This window comes from Aphis gossypii, chromosome 1 (assembly GCF_020184175.1).
Source record: "Aphis gossypii isolate Hap1 chromosome 1, ASM2018417v2, whole genome shotgun sequence".
NCBI classification, from domain to species: Eukaryota; Metazoa; Arthropoda; class Insecta; order Hemiptera; family Aphididae; genus Aphis; species Aphis gossypii.
The window spans coordinates 19,583,715-19,602,542 of NC_065530.1; the positions used below are offsets into that span (position 1 = coordinate 19,583,715).

The 18,828-nt window shown below is 28.4% G+C and overlaps 1 protein-coding gene across 1 annotated transcript; it reads left to right on the forward strand.

Annotated features, from left to right (window-relative positions):
- The first annotated feature begins 1,874 nt into the window (after positions 1-1,874).
- Positions 1,875-18,789, forward strand: LOC114120070 (protein SCAI). The gene is made up of 15 exons (XM_027981867.2): positions 1,875-3,056; positions 5,523-5,618; positions 6,387-6,473; positions 7,507-7,605; positions 8,343-8,439; positions 8,641-8,798; positions 9,745-9,838; positions 9,954-10,067; positions 10,445-10,592; positions 10,653-10,739; positions 12,429-12,519; positions 12,591-12,745; positions 14,225-14,401; positions 14,492-14,592; positions 16,851-18,789. The coding sequence occupies exons 1-15, from the start codon at positions 2,950-2,952 to the stop codon at positions 16,983-16,985; spliced, it is 1,746 nt and encodes a 581-aa protein (XP_027837668.2). The 5' UTR covers positions 1,875-2,949; the 3' UTR covers positions 16,986-18,789.
- The last annotated feature ends 39 nt before the right edge of the window (positions 18,790-18,828 follow it).

An 18,828-nucleotide genomic window follows, 5' to 3' on the forward strand; every position in this document is an offset into this window, starting at 1 on the left:
TCCGTAGTAAAATTGTTTCCGTATTCTGAATATTTTATATTTATATTATAAAATGGCTGAAGTATAAATTTTAAATCCTTCTGAATATAATATTGTTTTTATAGTGTATGTATACATATTGTATACATTACATAACATAACTAATATACAACAATTTTTTTTATAAAGAATTAAAAAAAAAAAAAAACAAAAATTTCCGACAAATCGGAAAGATTAGATATGCATGAAATTAATTTACGATTGTAAGAATCATTGATTATAAATACTAGTATTTATAATCAATGGTAAGAATATATGGAGGCTAGGGGGAATATCAACAATAATTTTTCATAATTTATTTCCTCATTTACTGGGTGTTTTTTTTTTAAATATTTTATGTTGTTATTTTGTCAAAAATATAATATGTTTTAAGACTTATTAATATTTTACTATTTTTTTTTTTTTAAGTACGATTAATTTTAGAAAGTTTATTTTACTGGCTGAATCTTTAGTGGTTACTAAATATACCTATATATCTATACATAATTTTCAACAAATTATGTATATTATATTCTTATAAATTAAGATAAGTATTAAAAATTATTTTTTTACTGCTATTCAATTATTATAATTAATAAACGAGTATTTTTTTGACGAAATATTTGTATTTTAGAAATTAGTGTTATTACTAATCATCATTAGGTTGATAATATTTCAATAGTTATTTTAGATATCATTTTAGCAACCCCTACTACCTACTTAATGATTGTTTCTCTTTATATATTGATATAAATTGAGTAAAATTAAAAGATTTTTAGGAATATCATGTTATAGCTAGTTATAGGTACGCTTTTTACTTCTTAGGAATATAATGTTATAAAATTCATATATCGGGAATATCGTTTTCTTATTTTTTTTTAGTTAGTAATCTGTAACAAGCCGTTAAACTATAGCTACAATAGATTATTGTTGAAGTAACAATTTAAATGACTGTAGCAGCTTTACATTTTTTCCGTGTAAATAATAATTTAAAACTTGTGGTGCTATAGGTTAAATGTTTCTTTTTCTATTAATAAAAAAGTTTTCGTTTCTGTCACTACCAGTCACCTAACCTACTTATGTTCCACACTACAACTATAATTAAATGAGTTCGTATAATATTTATATTTTGAATGGACGATCGTATTTTAGAAAATATTTATTATGTAATATTAATATCTTATCTATTGTTATTATTTTAATATTTTACATATTGTACATCATAGACCTTCGTGTAAACGACAATTTCAATTATTTAATTATTTAAAAACCTGTAGGTAGACATGGGGACTAATATTTTACATTGTTAATACTTTAATTAATTTCTCGATTTAAAGATATCAATAATACTATTGTTATGTTTTCGGTATTTGAACGGATTGTATGACACAATTGCAGGCATTGTAAGACCCATGCAGACTTCTCACACGTACGAGGTACACCGTTTTCCAGGGTCGGCTCATCATCTCGGATTATATCGTTATGAATTCGACGAGCGACGACGTCATAACAAGTAGGTACTCGTCGCAGTGGTCGGCGGTATAATAATAACAGTAACTTTTTTTACAAAGTTTTGAATAAAAACCATAACCGGTGTCGACATCTGTCGGCGCTGTAATCCAAAGCGCGCTATCTGTAAGTATCGCTGTGTTAGTCGGCATCACTACTTGCAGTGCACCGGCTGTCGCTGCTGCCGACGCCGCCGCCTCCACCGCCGTCGACCGATCGGCAAAAAGTTCACGGCCGTCCGTCGGCGGTGTTGGCGGCACCCCGCACCAGTCAAATTCAACCCTTATCGCTGCGGTGCAGCCGTCGGTCGTGGGGTTGGCGAGCGGGAGGGTGGCAGTACAATCAATAACGACGCAACCCTTATGCGTCGAAGCCAGCGCGGCGGATTCGGCGGACGAGATGCGTCGTCGTCGTCGTCGTCGTCGTCGTCGCGGTCCGTTCACCGCCTACGCCGCGCCGCTATCGAAATCGAAACGACCGACGCGAGCGCCGTCTCCAGTCCGCCAACGCAACCACCCTTCCGACCGTCACACGCCGCACCATTGCTACCACTCGCGAAAACCCGCAAAACGCGTGCCACCGCGCCCCGAGATTACATTTCGTTGTTTCGCCGGACGCGGACGAACGCCGACCGAGCGCGCGCCGCAGCCTAACATCGATCCGTACACGTGCGTGGGCGATACGGCGTTAAACACATCCCCCGCCGCCTACGAGACGAATCTCTCCGATCGGTGATTGTGCGATCGCCGTCGCTACTTTTCGCTCGCCGTACACACACTGCCGACGACGGTGTACACGGTCGCATCGCTATCAGCCGACGACTGCAGCAACCGCCCGAGGGTGGTCTCTTGTGAGTAAAACACTACGATCGTATTATATAGTATTTTAAACACCTCGACAAAACACTACCTACACGCACGTCGCGAGTATAAAATATTACTATAATAACATCATACGAGATAAACCGCGAGTGTGTCGATCGCGTGATGATCGGCGTAAACTATTAAATTCCATATCTCGCCGTCGTAAGTAATAATAATATCGTCACAATATCGTATCGTATCGTGCAACGGTCGTCTGGTCGGCGGTGACCGACATGGACCGCCGCGCCGAATCACCGACCGAATCGGGCGCTACGCGGCCCTGCTGCTGCTGCTGTTGCTGCTGCTGTCAGACGACGGGACGGACTTGCTGGTCGTCGACACGCGCTGCGGCAGTGCGAACACGTCCCGCCGCTAGTACGTGAGATCGCTGCTGCTGCTGCAGAGCTCCGGCGGCGGCGGCGACGGTGACGACGGTGACGACGACCATCGCTGTGCAGCGAAGGTGCAGCAGGCGGCGGATGCGGCGACGCCGTGATCGCCGGTGGTGGCTTGTACCGTCACAGCAGGTCGTCTCTCGACACCAGTGTACGTGATAATTATGGTCGTGGCTTCAACCATGGCCAGCATGGATGACCACGAGCGGAAGATTGTCGTCGAGTTCTGTCAACTGCTCGAACAGTCGAAGCAGCTATTCAACGGGCTCCGGTAAGTGATATGCACTCATTGCACTTATTGCACTTATTGCATTTATGCGATATCGGTGATTGATCATCAACCAGTTGGATCATATCGTGGTGGTTCATTTATATAATATAATTATACAATTTATAATGATCACATTATTGCGCTGTAAACAATACAATATGACAGTATAACGGCGATAAAAGTATTTCCTTCTCGCGGGGGTAGTTTACAACACACGTTACACGTATGCGTCATATCCGCGAGTACAAAACTGGTGTTTTCGCGTTTTTATGTTTTGCGTCTCATTTACATATTATTAATAAATCATGTATTTATTTAATAAATGCACGAAGTCTAACAAGTCCAAATTGGAGGGGGTAAATCCACCGATGCATATCGTACAATAATGATATCGACGATTATTTTAATGAACTCACTTATACAGAGTATGTTTAAAAAATATAAATAAATTTCCGAGTAGTATAATAATACTATTGAACTGTATATCTACGTCATAATAATATTACATCGTGTTTACGTCATCGTATGCCACGCTACGTATAGTATTAGTGTACTACGCATACACATATTGTGCTTACGTTGTCTAAAAACAGTATAGAACACAGACACACTGCTACACACACACACACACACACACACACACACACATAGACACATAGACACAAGCATGTCTGTTAAAATAGTAAAATACTACCGTTAGTACGTTACTAGGCGACCTGTACTCTGATTACGTTATTTCGTGCTTAGCGTTTTTTGAAATGATGGTCTTACGAATATTATATTCAAACGTGGGACGTGATTCAGTCGTTCGTAATAATGTGTGTGTGTGTGGGGTAGAGTTTGAAAAAATAGAACGAAACCATCGAGTCACGTACCGGGTGTCTTATAGGCAGGTATAATCGTATAATCGTATTGTATATTGTTATGAGTATGCATGAATTCGATTTTTTTTTCCATTTTCCACAAATCCAGGAACGTGGACATCATTTCAGATTTTTAGCCAAGAGGCAAACGTTTTATGCAAACCGCTTTTATACCACATGAGCTAAATTTTTTTACTACATATCATATTATTCACTAAACGCTTAGGTTTTAACGGCAAATTTTCCCATTTAGGATCTGTTTTTAAATTTATTGTATAGATATTACCTATATGTATAAATCACGGTTATTTACTAGTAGATAAATATAATAGTATAAATATATTTCAAATGACTAAATAACCAGTGAACGTTTATACGAGTTATGTGTATGTAAGAACAATTGTATATATAATAGATACTATACGTGCTAATTACTCATTACACATACAATAGTAAATGGAGAGAATATAAACATTAAACACTAAACAGTATAATATGTCAACTTAAAATGATGCTCCACTAGCTCTAGTAATTTAAGTTTTTCATTGTGCTCAGTGCTGTATGGCTGTATATTAATTTTATAGATGAGTACTATGCTCCCTTTTCAATAGAAAAAATATTTTATCACGTTAATTACATATTTTTGGGCAAAACATATTTTTACTAAACGTAAAACGTTTAACATAAGTTAGGTTAGGCTAGGTAAGTACGTTTAGTAGGTCTCCGAGGTTTCTATTCGATAAAAACCTTGCTTAAATATATGACTTGAAATCAAAATTATGTTATCTATAAACAAATCATATATTATGTTGTATAATATTATATTCAACTTTGAGATAGGTTCAGTGAAAAAACGTAGTATTAATATCGTTGAATTCAGTTAATGAACATACTCTTTAATAACAGATGTACCTATTATGGTGCGTCACCTACGACGTTAGTATAATCAATCACTTCACAATGATTAAAAAAATAAACTTTTCTTAACCTAGCATCTGTAACTACTAAAAAATATAATACACCATTTCACTAGACTAGACTACAGAAATCCGTTGTAATCCAAATTCTATGCCTTTATTAGTCCTTTGTAGTAATCCCTCATCACATCGTCTTAAACGCAACTCAACTATACATGAATCGCTTCTTATATTTTTTATCTTACGCCACTTAACAACTAAAAAATCTAATGAATAAAAATGCATATATCTTAACGCATGAGTCCAAAACTTTTAAAGTAGTCCTCCGAATACCTTTTTTTGTCGAGTCAAAACGTTAGTATTTATAATTAATCCATTTATACTTAGTCTATACGTTTTTATGTGTACCGCGAGCTACAGTGCATACAGATTGTGAATATTTTATTAACAAAAAAATAAAATATTATCTGCCACTGGCAGTATGTATATTAAAAACACCATAAAAGAAAATGTTATATTATTTATTTGCGATTATAAAAAAAGCCATAGTGGGTTTCTCGAGCTAAAAAAAATACCTCTGACCTCTTGATATGTCGTGCTGACTGTGTATTGTCTTTAGTCTAAACCTTGGTGAAACGATTCACTCTAATGAGATTTTAATTTTAAATTTTAAATCATATTTACAGAGACCTTCCACAATGCGGTCAGAAAATCTGGCAAGGGTATTTCGGCAAGACTTTCGACGTTTATACGAAACTTTGGAAGTTTCAACAGCAACATAGGTAATTTATTAATATATATTATATAATTATAATATAATTTTTACATTTAAGCTGCACAATTATTTTAATAATTGGTCGTATATATATATGCTGCAAGAGGGATGACCATCAGGCGGGTCTATCTGCCAAGCCGTTTTATTCGGTCTACTGCACTATAATACTGCAGGATATATTCTATTAAATTTCAATTATATTTTTTCATAGTATAATTATTATGACATTTATTATATACATTTTTATCAGTACCTATAATATAGAAATTTAGTATACATTATGTTTAATATTTTTACATGACAATATACGATTACGACTGAAAAAAAAAATTTTTTTTTCTTATCTATATATAAACATTTTGAAATGTAAAAAATTCATCTCAATTATTATTCTTTATTATTTTACTTAAAGTAAATAAATTATATAGTAAGTCCTATAATAATACCCAAATAATCACACGTACAATGGTATAATATATGCAAAATTATTATTATTATTATTTAATATTCCTTTCGTGTGTTGAACAAAAAATTATAACATTTAATCTCTATTTTTTTTTCGTTTTTACTTTTAATAATACTGTTTGGTATTTTTTTTTAAACAGTTGATGTTATATTCTCAAGTTTAAAAATAAAAAATAACATGTTTGTACTATTTTGCTTTGCAGTTTAAATTATTGTGACTATTAATATACCTAGTATTATATATGTATAGTGTATACACACCTTATAAGTTATATATTTAGTGTACCTCTGTTTTAATGTTTTGTTTCAGACAAGTGTTGGATACAAAGTATGGCTTAAAGCGATGGCAAATAGGTGAAATAGCCTCGAAAATAGGTCAACTGTATTATCATTACTAGTGAGTATATTCATATTTTTCAGTCAGGCATAAAAATGTCACACTATCCGATGAGCCCATAATTATTGATCCTTTCTATAACTTAACGTGGTGAAAAGATAAAAAAAATCGTACAAAAGCCAACGTACCATAGTATGACAGCCCCTATATGGAAAACTGGCAACCTAAATTAATTTTGAATTCGAAATAGCTGGGGTTAGCTACGGTCTACTCGACGTTTTAAGTGTTTTTTTTGGGGTTATTCTTATAAATTATCGGTCAAGAGTTTTAATTATATCATCCACTTTTGAACGTGATCTCGGGAAAAAAACTACCATTTTACACTATTACTCGTGTATATTGTATATATTATAATATATATACTTAATACTTATAGGCACCCTATTATAATGTATGGCAGTCACTCCATTACATAGCTTATTTTACATAATACGTAAAATCGATGCAAGCGCGGTCATACTTGGACTTGTCGGCTTATATGTATAGGGTGTAACAGAAATATTTGACAAATGTATTTAACTAACAATGCAATAATTTTTGTTCTTATCGATACTAAATTTTAATTTTAACTTATAATAATAATAATAATAGTAATTATATAATATCTAGATTAAAACAAAATTACATGAATAAAAGTTATTATATAGTTGTTCATGTATGTCAGTTATTTATATTACACCCTGTACATAGGTTTTTACTTTTTTATTTAACGGGAGTTTTAAGGGATTGGGGTATAGTTTTCAAGTATAAAACAATAGTGTCGTGGCATGTCTCTCAAGCGTGACGGGCCTATTTTTTTTTTACGCAATTCACTTATCGATTAAAAACTCTTTGGCCATTGTATAATATAAATTTTCATGAGATAGGTACATGAGATCCATGAAAATTTTAAATAATATATTCATTATATTATATAGGTTTGCACAAAACCCTCATATTTATTTACAATTTATTCTTATATCTATTACTGCATTACACGTATACTGCATATTTTATATAGTATAATTTAAATGTAATTAAATAATTTTTTTAGCCTTAGAACCAGCGATACAAACAATTTAAACGAAGCGTATTCGTTTTATTCGGCAATACGAGGAAGACAATACTATTCTCGAGTATCTCAGGAAGATAGGTAAGTTACAATAAATTAATTTATAATTAACAAATAGGTAATAAACATTAATAATGGCAATAGCCAATAATATTTTAGTTACATCATTCGTAATATTTATATCAAATATCCTTTATCGTAAAATTACCATGTTTAATATTAATACATAATCAGGGCCGTATTACCACTTAGGCTGTTTAGGATAGGTTAGGCCTAGGGCGGCAAATATTAAAGGGCAGAAAATTTTAACGGTCGAAACGAAATAGCAAATTTTACCTATGTAAATTAGGTGGTAAATTTATTTTAGCCTATGGTTGGCAAAAACTTTAATCCGGCCCTGTACATAATACGAATAGATGCATTAAAAAACGTATATTATAAGTTTTAATAACTTTTACACTATTATATTTTTAACTATTTTAAACTTAAAATACTTCCTTATATAAAGTGATAATATTACGTAGGTATATAATATAATGACACGTAGATACATGATATAATTATACATCATAGTTATATAAAATGACGAATAATGTTTATAAATCTAATGTCAATTATAAAGCGAATAAAATGGTTCATTTTCAATATCTATCAGTGTTTTAATATTTTGGTAGTTCAATAGAAACATCATTCTATTAGATATTAATATATAGGCTATACCAATAAAATGCACTTAATTAAATTATATTTTTAAAATACAATGTCGTTTTTGTACCATAATATTTAGCGATGTTAATTTATAAATTTTATTTTTTCAGATCTGATCTAATGGTAAAAAAACTGAGGTACTACGCTAGGTTTATTGTGGTGTGTCTGTTGCTAAGAAGAGTGGGAGCTATTCGTGAATTATTGGCTGTACGTATAAAGCAATAATTTTTGTTAATATCAAATATGTAAATATTTTAAGTCAGTATTCAATATCATTCCTTTTATACGCCCATTGGAGAGAAAAAATCGATAACATTTTAATATAACAGCATCGTTTTGTTTTTATTTTTTACTTACGAATATTTTTGTTATATTATATAAATTTTTGATTATGTATTTTATGTTTAGGAGCTCGACAAGCAAATCGTAGACTACACAAGTACGTATGAACCGGACGACCAATTGGAATGGTCTTTGGTTTTGGAAGAGATCAAGACATTCGTAAAAGCCGACAGTATTGTAAATGTTTTACACGCTGACCAGAGCAGTGTCATACTTTCACACAGGTTAACAAAATAATAAACGTACTTTATATATCTATATAATATACATACGTATTAGACCAGCTACATAAGGGTTTTGAGCTCGTATATTACTAAGACCTTTTTTAAAACTATTAGTTCAAAATTAAAACTATAAAGCTAATCTCCATAATGTGCCGTATCCTATGGGCTATGATAAGAATCGGTAATAAACATACATTTTTTTAATATTTTAAAGAATTTAAAAGTATTATACTTAAATCAATTTAATATGTTATTTTATTTTGGTTTTATTTTGCATAAATTTAATAATAATATATTGTACTTAAATAATATGGTTCTTTGTCTTAGAAATCGTAAACAATTTAAAATACCTAATACAAAATAATATATAATGTTCTTTAAATTATTTTAATTTATAATTTTAAAAACACAACTATTTAATCACCGGTGAAACTTAAAAAACTTTTGTTGTCACTGATTGCTGATACCAAAAATATTATTATTATTATAAAAAACTATCAAAGTACCAAAATTAAAATTATTTACCTAACTGCGCTCTAATAATTTATTTTAAAATAATATAATAGCTTGAAACGTAAAAATATTCAAAAGACATTTTAAATTAGCTAAAATCATATAGTTATCTAAGAAAAAAGCTATTTAGGCTTTGAGGGAATAAATAGAATTAGCTTTTTCTTGAAGTTCTTAAAGAATATACCTACCATGCGTATGCATTGTAAATATGTGAATATTGGCTGAAGTACGTGTCTGCAGTATTTCCTATTCGTTCAATTTACCTCTGTCGACAGCCAACATTTAATATATTTTTATATTTGTTATACCGCAAATGATACCATACAACGTACAAAAGTGTTAACGCATGATTAGTTTTCCTTATATGCGTTTGACACGCACATGTGCAATAAAAAGAAACTTTTACAATGCTAGATATCAATTATGTTTACAGGCTAACACCGCTGACTACGCCACCGGTGGAAAAATCCACGATGATGAATCTTTCGTTGCAAGAAATCATACTTATAGGAAACATGTCGGAACAGGTGGATAAAAAAATCGAATTATTATAAATATAATAATAATAATATATTATATTATAAATCTAAGAAAACTAATTGATATCAATAAAAATTATAATATTAAAACTGTTTATTGTAGGTCAAGTTCAGCGAAATGACGATAGACATGTTCCGAATGATGCAGACGCTAGAGAGGGAAAAAAACCGAGATGAAGTTAATCACGTATCTGATCCCCCTTCGAGAGCATCATTTGTGAGTCATCCCGATCAAATGTTATATCAATTAAATTTGCTTTTATTTTTAAATTAAAAACAATACATGGTATACGTATTTTGTACAGTATACATATTAAATAGTACAAATTGTATAATTTTTTTGATTCCAATATCATATTTTATTATTCAGTTTATTTTTAAACGATTAAATGGAATTTATTAATTTCAATTTACAAATTATCATATTCTTATTCACTATACGACTATACATTTAGATGCTATTATAGATTCTATAATGCAATAATAACGCTAAACACCTTTGTTATTATATTATGTATTATAAAGGCAAATTAATAATATAAATTTGTATAATGGTATTGACTATTGACTTAATAATTTTAATGTATTTTATAGGAAAAAAGTTACTCAATAACCAGTAATAAAACCTTAGCATACCCAATGATGGCAAATCATGACGTAAATAGTTCAAGAAGAGAAAATCCTCACAAATACATACTTTATAAACCAACAATTACTCAAATTATGATGTTTTTAGCAACAGGTTCAAACATATCAATGTTATATATTAAATTTATTTTTAATTTATTGTTTTCAATTTAAGGTTTTAAAGAGCTTCCTGCAAACGGCGTGCTACTTATGTACATTTCAGCAGACGGATGCTTTCAAACCTCAAAACATGTAAATGATTGTAAGTTAAATATTTTTAAATTAAATACAAATATGTTTATTTTTTATATTATAATATAGTTCAGCTTATTCTAAAAAATATATTTTGAATATTTCGTATGTTTTTTTATATCATATATTATCAAGACAACGTTATTATAACTTTAAAATTTAAAATTCAGACACTTATAACCATTTTTCCTATAATGACGCTCTGAGTTTTCTCTTTAAGTAGTTATTTAAAAGAAAACTTATGGAAAACTTTTTGTTGAATTTTTTAACCATAGAATTAATCCTTGGCGCATTATAGAGAGTAAAAGTAAGAAGTTTCCAGTAGTTTTCAAAAAAATCGGGAAAACCCACAAAAAAGTGACGGAAAACGGGATATTTTATTCAAAACCAGTTTTCGACTAAATTGATTTTTTTATATAGTTGTAACTCAAAAACAATATAAATACAACAAAATTTATGAATTTTAAACAACAAAATTACTTGCAAATTTTCAAGATTTTTACATATTTCATAAAAAATTGACCTTTAAATGCTTGTAAAAAAAAATTGTGACTAATATAATTTTTGAATTTTTTTAACTGCAATAAGAAAAACTTGTAAGAAACCTTAGATTCAATTTTCAAGTTTTTTGGACATTCAACATTTTTTTTATTCACATTTCAAAAGTAAAATTTTTATGAAAATTGAAAATTTAACCATGTATAGATAACGCTAATATTAACATTTGGTGAACATTTCAAGTATTTGCAGTGATTCGTTTTTGAGTTACAACTATATTATAAAAAATCGATTTTGTCAAAAACAAGTTTTGCATAAAAATTCCCGTTTTTCCGTTACTTTTTTGTGGATTTTCCCGATTTTTTGTGAACTACTGGAAACTTCTTACTTTTAGTTTTTATAATGCGCCAAGGATTACTTAATTATTAAATTTCCACCGTAAAACACCCCTGAAGTTTTAAATTGAAGCATTATTTGGACAAGTCATAGTGTACACAGAAACAAAAACAAACAAAAAAAACATAGTAATGTAAAATCAATACTTTCATCACTATTTAGAATATAAAATATTTATTTTAATAATTATTATCAATTGCCATTTGTCAATAATGTAAATATCTCAATTTGTTTGTATCATAATAATATCTTTACTTAAAATAATATTATAAAAAAAATTGATTATGTTTTAAAATTGTAAAATTTTTACCATAAATAACATTAGATAACACTTAAAATTATGCCAGATATTACAAATACTAATGTCCATTTAGTATATTAAATGTACTATACAGGTAAGTCTATAATATACATAGTAGGTAGCCAATGAAATACTAAATTAAATTATAATAGTAATTTGATAATTTGTTTTGATAACATTTTATACTTTTCCCCTGTGGAATCTAGATTGACGAAAACGATATAACATATAACTTTTCAATTGATATAAAGTATTTTTTACATGTAGTATAGTACATAACATAATAATCTTATTCTCTACATAGTCATTAGACATTATTCGGAGTAAATAATTAATTTCAGTAGGGGATTATATTTAGTATAAATAATTATCTAGGACACCTACCTCATTGAAGTAGGTTCATTATGTGCGGATATTATATGTTATAATTTACGTATGTCTTGCATGATATACATTTGAAATGTACCTAGCTTAATATACTTAATAGATATTTATTTTTTTCAGTGGGTTATGACTGTGGAGGAGTCATGGCAAGTAGCAAACGAGAAATGGAATTGACCAATAAAAAAGGTGTTCATGTAAAAGAAATCCACTGGTGAGAATTAATATAATATTCTAACCAATCTATTATATATATTATAATAAATATATTTTTTCATTCAACAGCTTATATCCTGGAGATCTTTACGCGTATACTAGAAAACCATTGTTTGTAATTATCGATTCCGATAATAGTTTTGCCTTTCAATACATTCCAAGGTATTTCGGACATCCGTTCGTCGTGCTCATGTCTCCCCAAGAGTTGCCGGATAAACTTCACGGTTAGAAATATGATAATATAATAAATAAATAATAATAATATAATAAATAGTGATATAGAAATAATATAATAATATTTTTTCTATAAAAATGGAAGTATATACTAATAGTATGAGTTTTGTTATTTGTGATATCAAAATTTTAAATTATTCTGAATTATCTGTATATATTGTTTTCATATAGGTAATATAACAAGTTGTTTTTAATATGAAGTCAATATACCATCGATGTACCTTAGAACAGTGTGAATAAATATTTGTGATATAAATAGGATACAATTCATCTAAATATTGTGTATATAGTAAACAATAATATACATGTTATTATAAACAGTTGAGACTAGAACTTTCTAGATTTTTATGTTTTTGTAACAAGTAACAATAACTTATAAGAAACCTTTTATTTAATTTTCAAAATCGTTGAACGAGAATAACACTTTTTATCATTATTTACGAATAACTAAAAAGGATAGACAATTTAAAAGGATATTAATTATATACCTTAAATTATATTTAAGGTTTTGAAAATTATAATTTAAGTACCTGATAATGGAATGTTCAAGTTTCTACAGTTAATATTTTATGAATAATAAATGAATACCTGCAGTAAAAATCTATTGCTCATAAACAATTTATGTGGGTTTAAACGAAACATTTTTTAAAAGTTATAGTAAAAAATACAAAGAGTAAAACAAAAAAATCAAAAGTATTAAATGCCAATAAATATCATAGTGCCAATATATTTTGAAAATTATATTCCGTTTTATAGAATTTGCGATTAGAAATATTTGGGTAAACATTATTGAAAACTGGTTTCGTGAAAAAATTTGGTTTTAATTTTTAAATTTTTCAAAATTATAAAAAAGTACTAAATATTTTTTACTTTTGATTCTTTCCTTTCTAATTACTAAAAATATATCAACTATATTATATTTTCTATCAGTATCAACTCTCAAAGTCAAATATTGGAGCAATTTGTTTTACTACCCCAAAGGGTGATGAACTGATGACTAATACAAAAATAATAATAACGAATAAATATTCAGAATCTAAAATACATTATTCATTAAATTTTTTAGAAGGTATAATAGCGAAAATAATTCTTCTTTCTATTTTAATAGTATAACATTTTATCTTAATAAATATACATTGATATTTTTTTTTAGTTTTTAACTCTTCTATAACTTGGCTAGATTATTATTATTAAAATCCTGATGGTACAGTTTGTTTAGTTTTTCTCTAGTTTACGATTGAAAATAGTGTTAGCAGTCTAAACAAATCATTCACAAAATATATAGACAAATTGGCTCACAATATAAATCGCTAGAAATATATAAAATAGTAAATAGCATATGACTCAAAATAAAATTGCTTTAATGCTTTATGTAATGATATATTATAGTATTTTATTATTTAATTTAAAAATATTTAAATTTTGTATAGGTTTGTGATATTTATTAGACTATTTATTTTTTCCAACAGAACAACTACAACACAACGGAAGTTTATTCACGTTATTTTTACATAGCCCTTTGACTGCATTTTGTATCATATGTAACATCCTAACGGTTAAAATGCATTTATGGGAGAGGGCCAATTCGTACGTAGATAGATTCATCACGGAAGCTAGCCGTCTGTTTACTAGCAAAGTGAAACCAGGTAAACAAAACGAGTTAAAATAATAAGTTTCCAGGAATAATTGTTTTGTATAGCTTAATGCATAAACGTTGTTTATTGTTTTTATTTCAGACGTATCTTATATACAGTTCTTTGGTGATGACTTTTTACGGCTATTATTATTGCGGTACGTCTTTTGCCACGTTGTACTTCGTCATCATCGAGCATTTATTGTAAGTTAATGACCATATTATTAATTTTATTTATCATCATTTTTTATAAATTATGTACGATTATTTATTTTGAGTTAACTCGTATTACGATTATATTTTTTCGTTAATATATTTTAACACATAGTTAGATGTACAATTATACCTTTTGCCTTTTGGCATTTATAGTCTTAAAAATTACAAGTTGGTAGAGAATAGTATAGTTACATTATACCACACACGCCAATACGCTATATATATACAAAACATACTCGTATATTAAATATGTTTTAATTTAAACATTGGCATAAAAAGTAGGTATCTACAAATTATACGCATTGTGGAAATGTTTTGCTATAATGAAATGTGCTATTTTTGAATGTACTAAACGCATAAATATATATTAACTTTTGCAAACACCATAGTTATTTACAAAATCCCACGGATTTCTGAAAATGTGTACTTAAATCGTTTTTAAATATTGGATTGTTTATTTAACAAATATCTAAAAATCTCAATTTACTTACTTATAATATATTAAATATTATAGTTTTATTAATTTACGATGTCATAAAGAAATAAACTATTAAGTATTATTGTCTAAAATATATTAGATAGATAGGTATTGTATCATTTTATTGTAGTCACAAAATTATTTTTTTATTTAAATTATTTATAAATAATAATAAAAGTATAATATAAATATATCTTTGCCAAAACAATTTTTTTTTTATTCTTGTGTTGTGGTATTCTGTGATTGACTAGCGCTATTTTAGCAACAAAACCTAAAAATAATTTTTGTCCGGATGTAAAAGTCTAATAAATATTCTAATCAATGTTTATATAAAAAAAAAAAAAAAAAATACAGTTATAATAGTGCATCGTGCGTGTTAATATTATACTCAAATATGCTTCATACATTTTAAATCATTCACATTGCACATTTGAACATTGCGCAAGTAATATTATAAATTACAAAATTTGAGCGTATTTGATTTTAGTTTCTACACAATAACAAGAAAAACATTTGAATGCTATTAAAGGATTTAAAGTTATTTTTTTTAATTCAAAGACGTAGTTATTATAAATTAAATACTGTTAACTGTACTAATTTCTACTATTTGTTCTAAATTCTAATATATAAATTTATATAATATTAAAATAAAAAAATTTGTATTTAATCTAAAAAAACAAGTATTTGGTACATTAAAAATATAATGTGACTATATGAGTCGAGGTATAATATTTTTTTTTTGTTATTTTGTTACTTTTTTACGTGTTCTACCTATATAGATAGAAATAGTCAGAGCCGTACCTAGGGTGAGGCGAGCGAGGCATTTGCCTTGGGTTAGGCGCAAAAATATCAAATGATTAACTTAAGAAAAAATATTATTGACAATATAATATTTTTCAATACTACCCAAAATCCGTAAACATAATGTTTATTTTTAGTTAGTATATTTATTTTTTCTCGAAATTACAACGACATTGATCGCCAATAAGAATAGTATACCACATGAAGACTAGCATTCTCTCGGCCGATGTATACGTTTCACTTTACGTGTAGCGTCCTCTTAATATTAGGCCCACTGCATTCAAATTTATTAACAATGTCATCCACCAATTCACTTGCAAAAAAAGTAGCTGAAATAGTTGCGAATAGTTATTAGTAGCATATCTAGTGTTAACTTTGTGATTTATAGGGGATAACATGTTATGTTTTTTTAGGAAAATGGTACAGGTTTTTATATATAGCTTATTTATATTAAGTACATTAAATTCTTCATATAATTGTTTTGTAGGATATCTCCATTTTTTGTTACAAGCAACTCTGATAATAGTATTTTGGCATTAATTACCACGAAGACTAGAATAAGGAGACCAAACTAGTACGGCCGCCCGTATGAAAAAACGTACCGAAACGAGTCGCACAATTAAACCGCTACAGGCAGCGCTGCGTACGCTAAAGTTGCTACTTTAACCCGCGTAGTATAGGGATTATTCATGTTTTTTACGTTTTTTGTAAAATATATGCATTATTTCGAACCATGACCCATTAAAAATTTTATAGTTCGTAAAATGACGCATTCATACATGTGCATATGTGTATATTTCATTAAAATTATTTTATTATTTTATAAATAATCCTATTATTATATTATAGTCAATTCTTTATCACTATAAAATATCAATATTGTTATTAATTGTTAATAGATTAACATAATGTAGTTACTAGTTTGGAAATAGTCTTATAAATTAATAAAAATGTTATCTGTTTTTAGGGAGAACAGTATCTTCCGCGGTGTCAGCCACCTTTGCCTTTGGCCAGCTTTTTAGATGAAATATCTTTGAAAAAATACGTCAGAGAGTTGGCCAAGCACCTGGACGTTTTGTCACATTTCGAAAACTTCGAATGATCCCCACGACCCACTATTATTATTATATTGCTCGGTGGTCGTCAACTTCTTCCAGTATAAAAATAATACTAATTATTATTATTATTATTATTATTATTGTTGTTATTTGATTATAATACATAGTGTGTAGTATACCATATATTATAATATTATGTTTCTATAAATATTGTATAAAGTCGTGAAATACGTGTGTGTCCTATACTTGCATATTGTGTGAAAATTGTTTGGATATGATGAATGTCAACGATATTTAAATCTGTTAAAATCTTGATTTCGACCAAACGTACGTAAAATGTGGTGATATAATATTCGTCTAGTTTATAGATGTTTATCCCACATATTATTTGTTTTATTTCCAATAATCAGAGTTCGATATTTGTTCTACATGCCTATATTATATACGTTCAGTTAAATAGTAGTATATAAATTAAATATGATATACATGTGTATACATATAAATAATATACATGTATATTTATATATTTATACAATATATATTTATATGTATATATATATATTATACATAAAAAAAAAATACTAATTAAATATCGATGGTACAATATATATATTTATATATAGATGGGGTGATTCACCAAGGATCCTCATTCTTCACACTCATTTTTATTTAGTAATCAAGTTATTCAAAATCTGACTTTTGAAAATTTTAAATATACTTAACGATCACAATTTTGAATGCTTTATACTTTATAGTTTTTGTACCATTTAAGAAGTCTTGTGTGGTGATAGTAGTCATACAAACTTCTGTTTTAAAATCTGAACCTACCTTCTTTACTTTAAAGTTTAAATTAATCAGCAGATCGTTTTTTTAGAATTGTATGTACCTAAATCAAAACTTGAACATAACTATGGTTTCCGAGTTATTTAACAGTATATGTACTAAGAATAATAAGTTTGTGTTCGTGATTAAAGGTTTTAGTTAGGACGTTGATGATTTGAAAATAACTGTAGGTAATTAATATGTATGTATCAGATTTTAAAATTTATCTTAGTGTTAAGAATACTAATTTCAATATTTTATCTATTTTATATTTTTGTAAAACCATTTTTAAGGAGTTTTTTATTTTTCGATTTATGTATAACTCGTTTGAATTTCAATTTCAATCAAACATTTACATCAACAGTTTCAAAAAAATGATTTACTAAATAATTTAAAGTAAATTAATGGGTTCTTATTTAAAAAACAAAAGTTTTTACTACCACAGACATTCTTTAAGTGATATGTATAATTTCAAATATTCAAAAATATGTTATTTTTAAAATGTCAAAAATCAGATTTTAAATAACTGTATTTTAAAATATTAAGGTGAACGTGTTTGATGAATCACGCAGTTTATATCATATTGTACCAATAATATATAATTATTATTTTTATTGTTTAGGCCCTAATGGCTTAATTATTTGTTCGTATAATCTGTTAAAAACTATTTAACTCCATCGTAAAATATTTGAAACTTAAAGATGTGTTATGGTTTAATCAAAAACGTTCGATCGAAAGTACAATTAACGTATATAACCGCTAATAAAGCCAATAATGTTAATATACGTGAATAAAAGTACCAAACTACAATGTTATATTATTATATAAGTTATGTGTACCAATTAAATTTGAAAAAACCTGTAACACTTTTCTTTTTTTTAAATTCTATTAATAAATAGTTTAATTTTTTTCTAAATTAATAAATCAATTTCCAAATCTTCCATTTTGTACTACGAAAAATCTCTTAAAATTGCATTATATAAAAATTGTTAGCGAAATAAAGTACAGTATTTTTTATAAAACTCATTTATCTATTTATATTATAAAACTATTTGGTTTCAAAAA

Coding starts and splice junctions, on each gene's coding strand:
- LOC114120070 (XM_027981867.2), top strand. CDS start 2,950: ATGGTCGTGGCTTCAACCATGGCCAGCATGGATGACCACGAGCGGAAG. Junction 10,593..10,652: donor TATGATGTTTTTAGCAACAG/GTTCAAACATAT, acceptor TTTCAATTTAAG/GTTTTAAAGAGCTTCCTGCA. Junction 14,402..14,491: donor TACTAGCAAAGTGAAACCAG/GTAAACAAAACG, acceptor TTTTTATTTCAG/ACGTATCTTATATACAGTTC.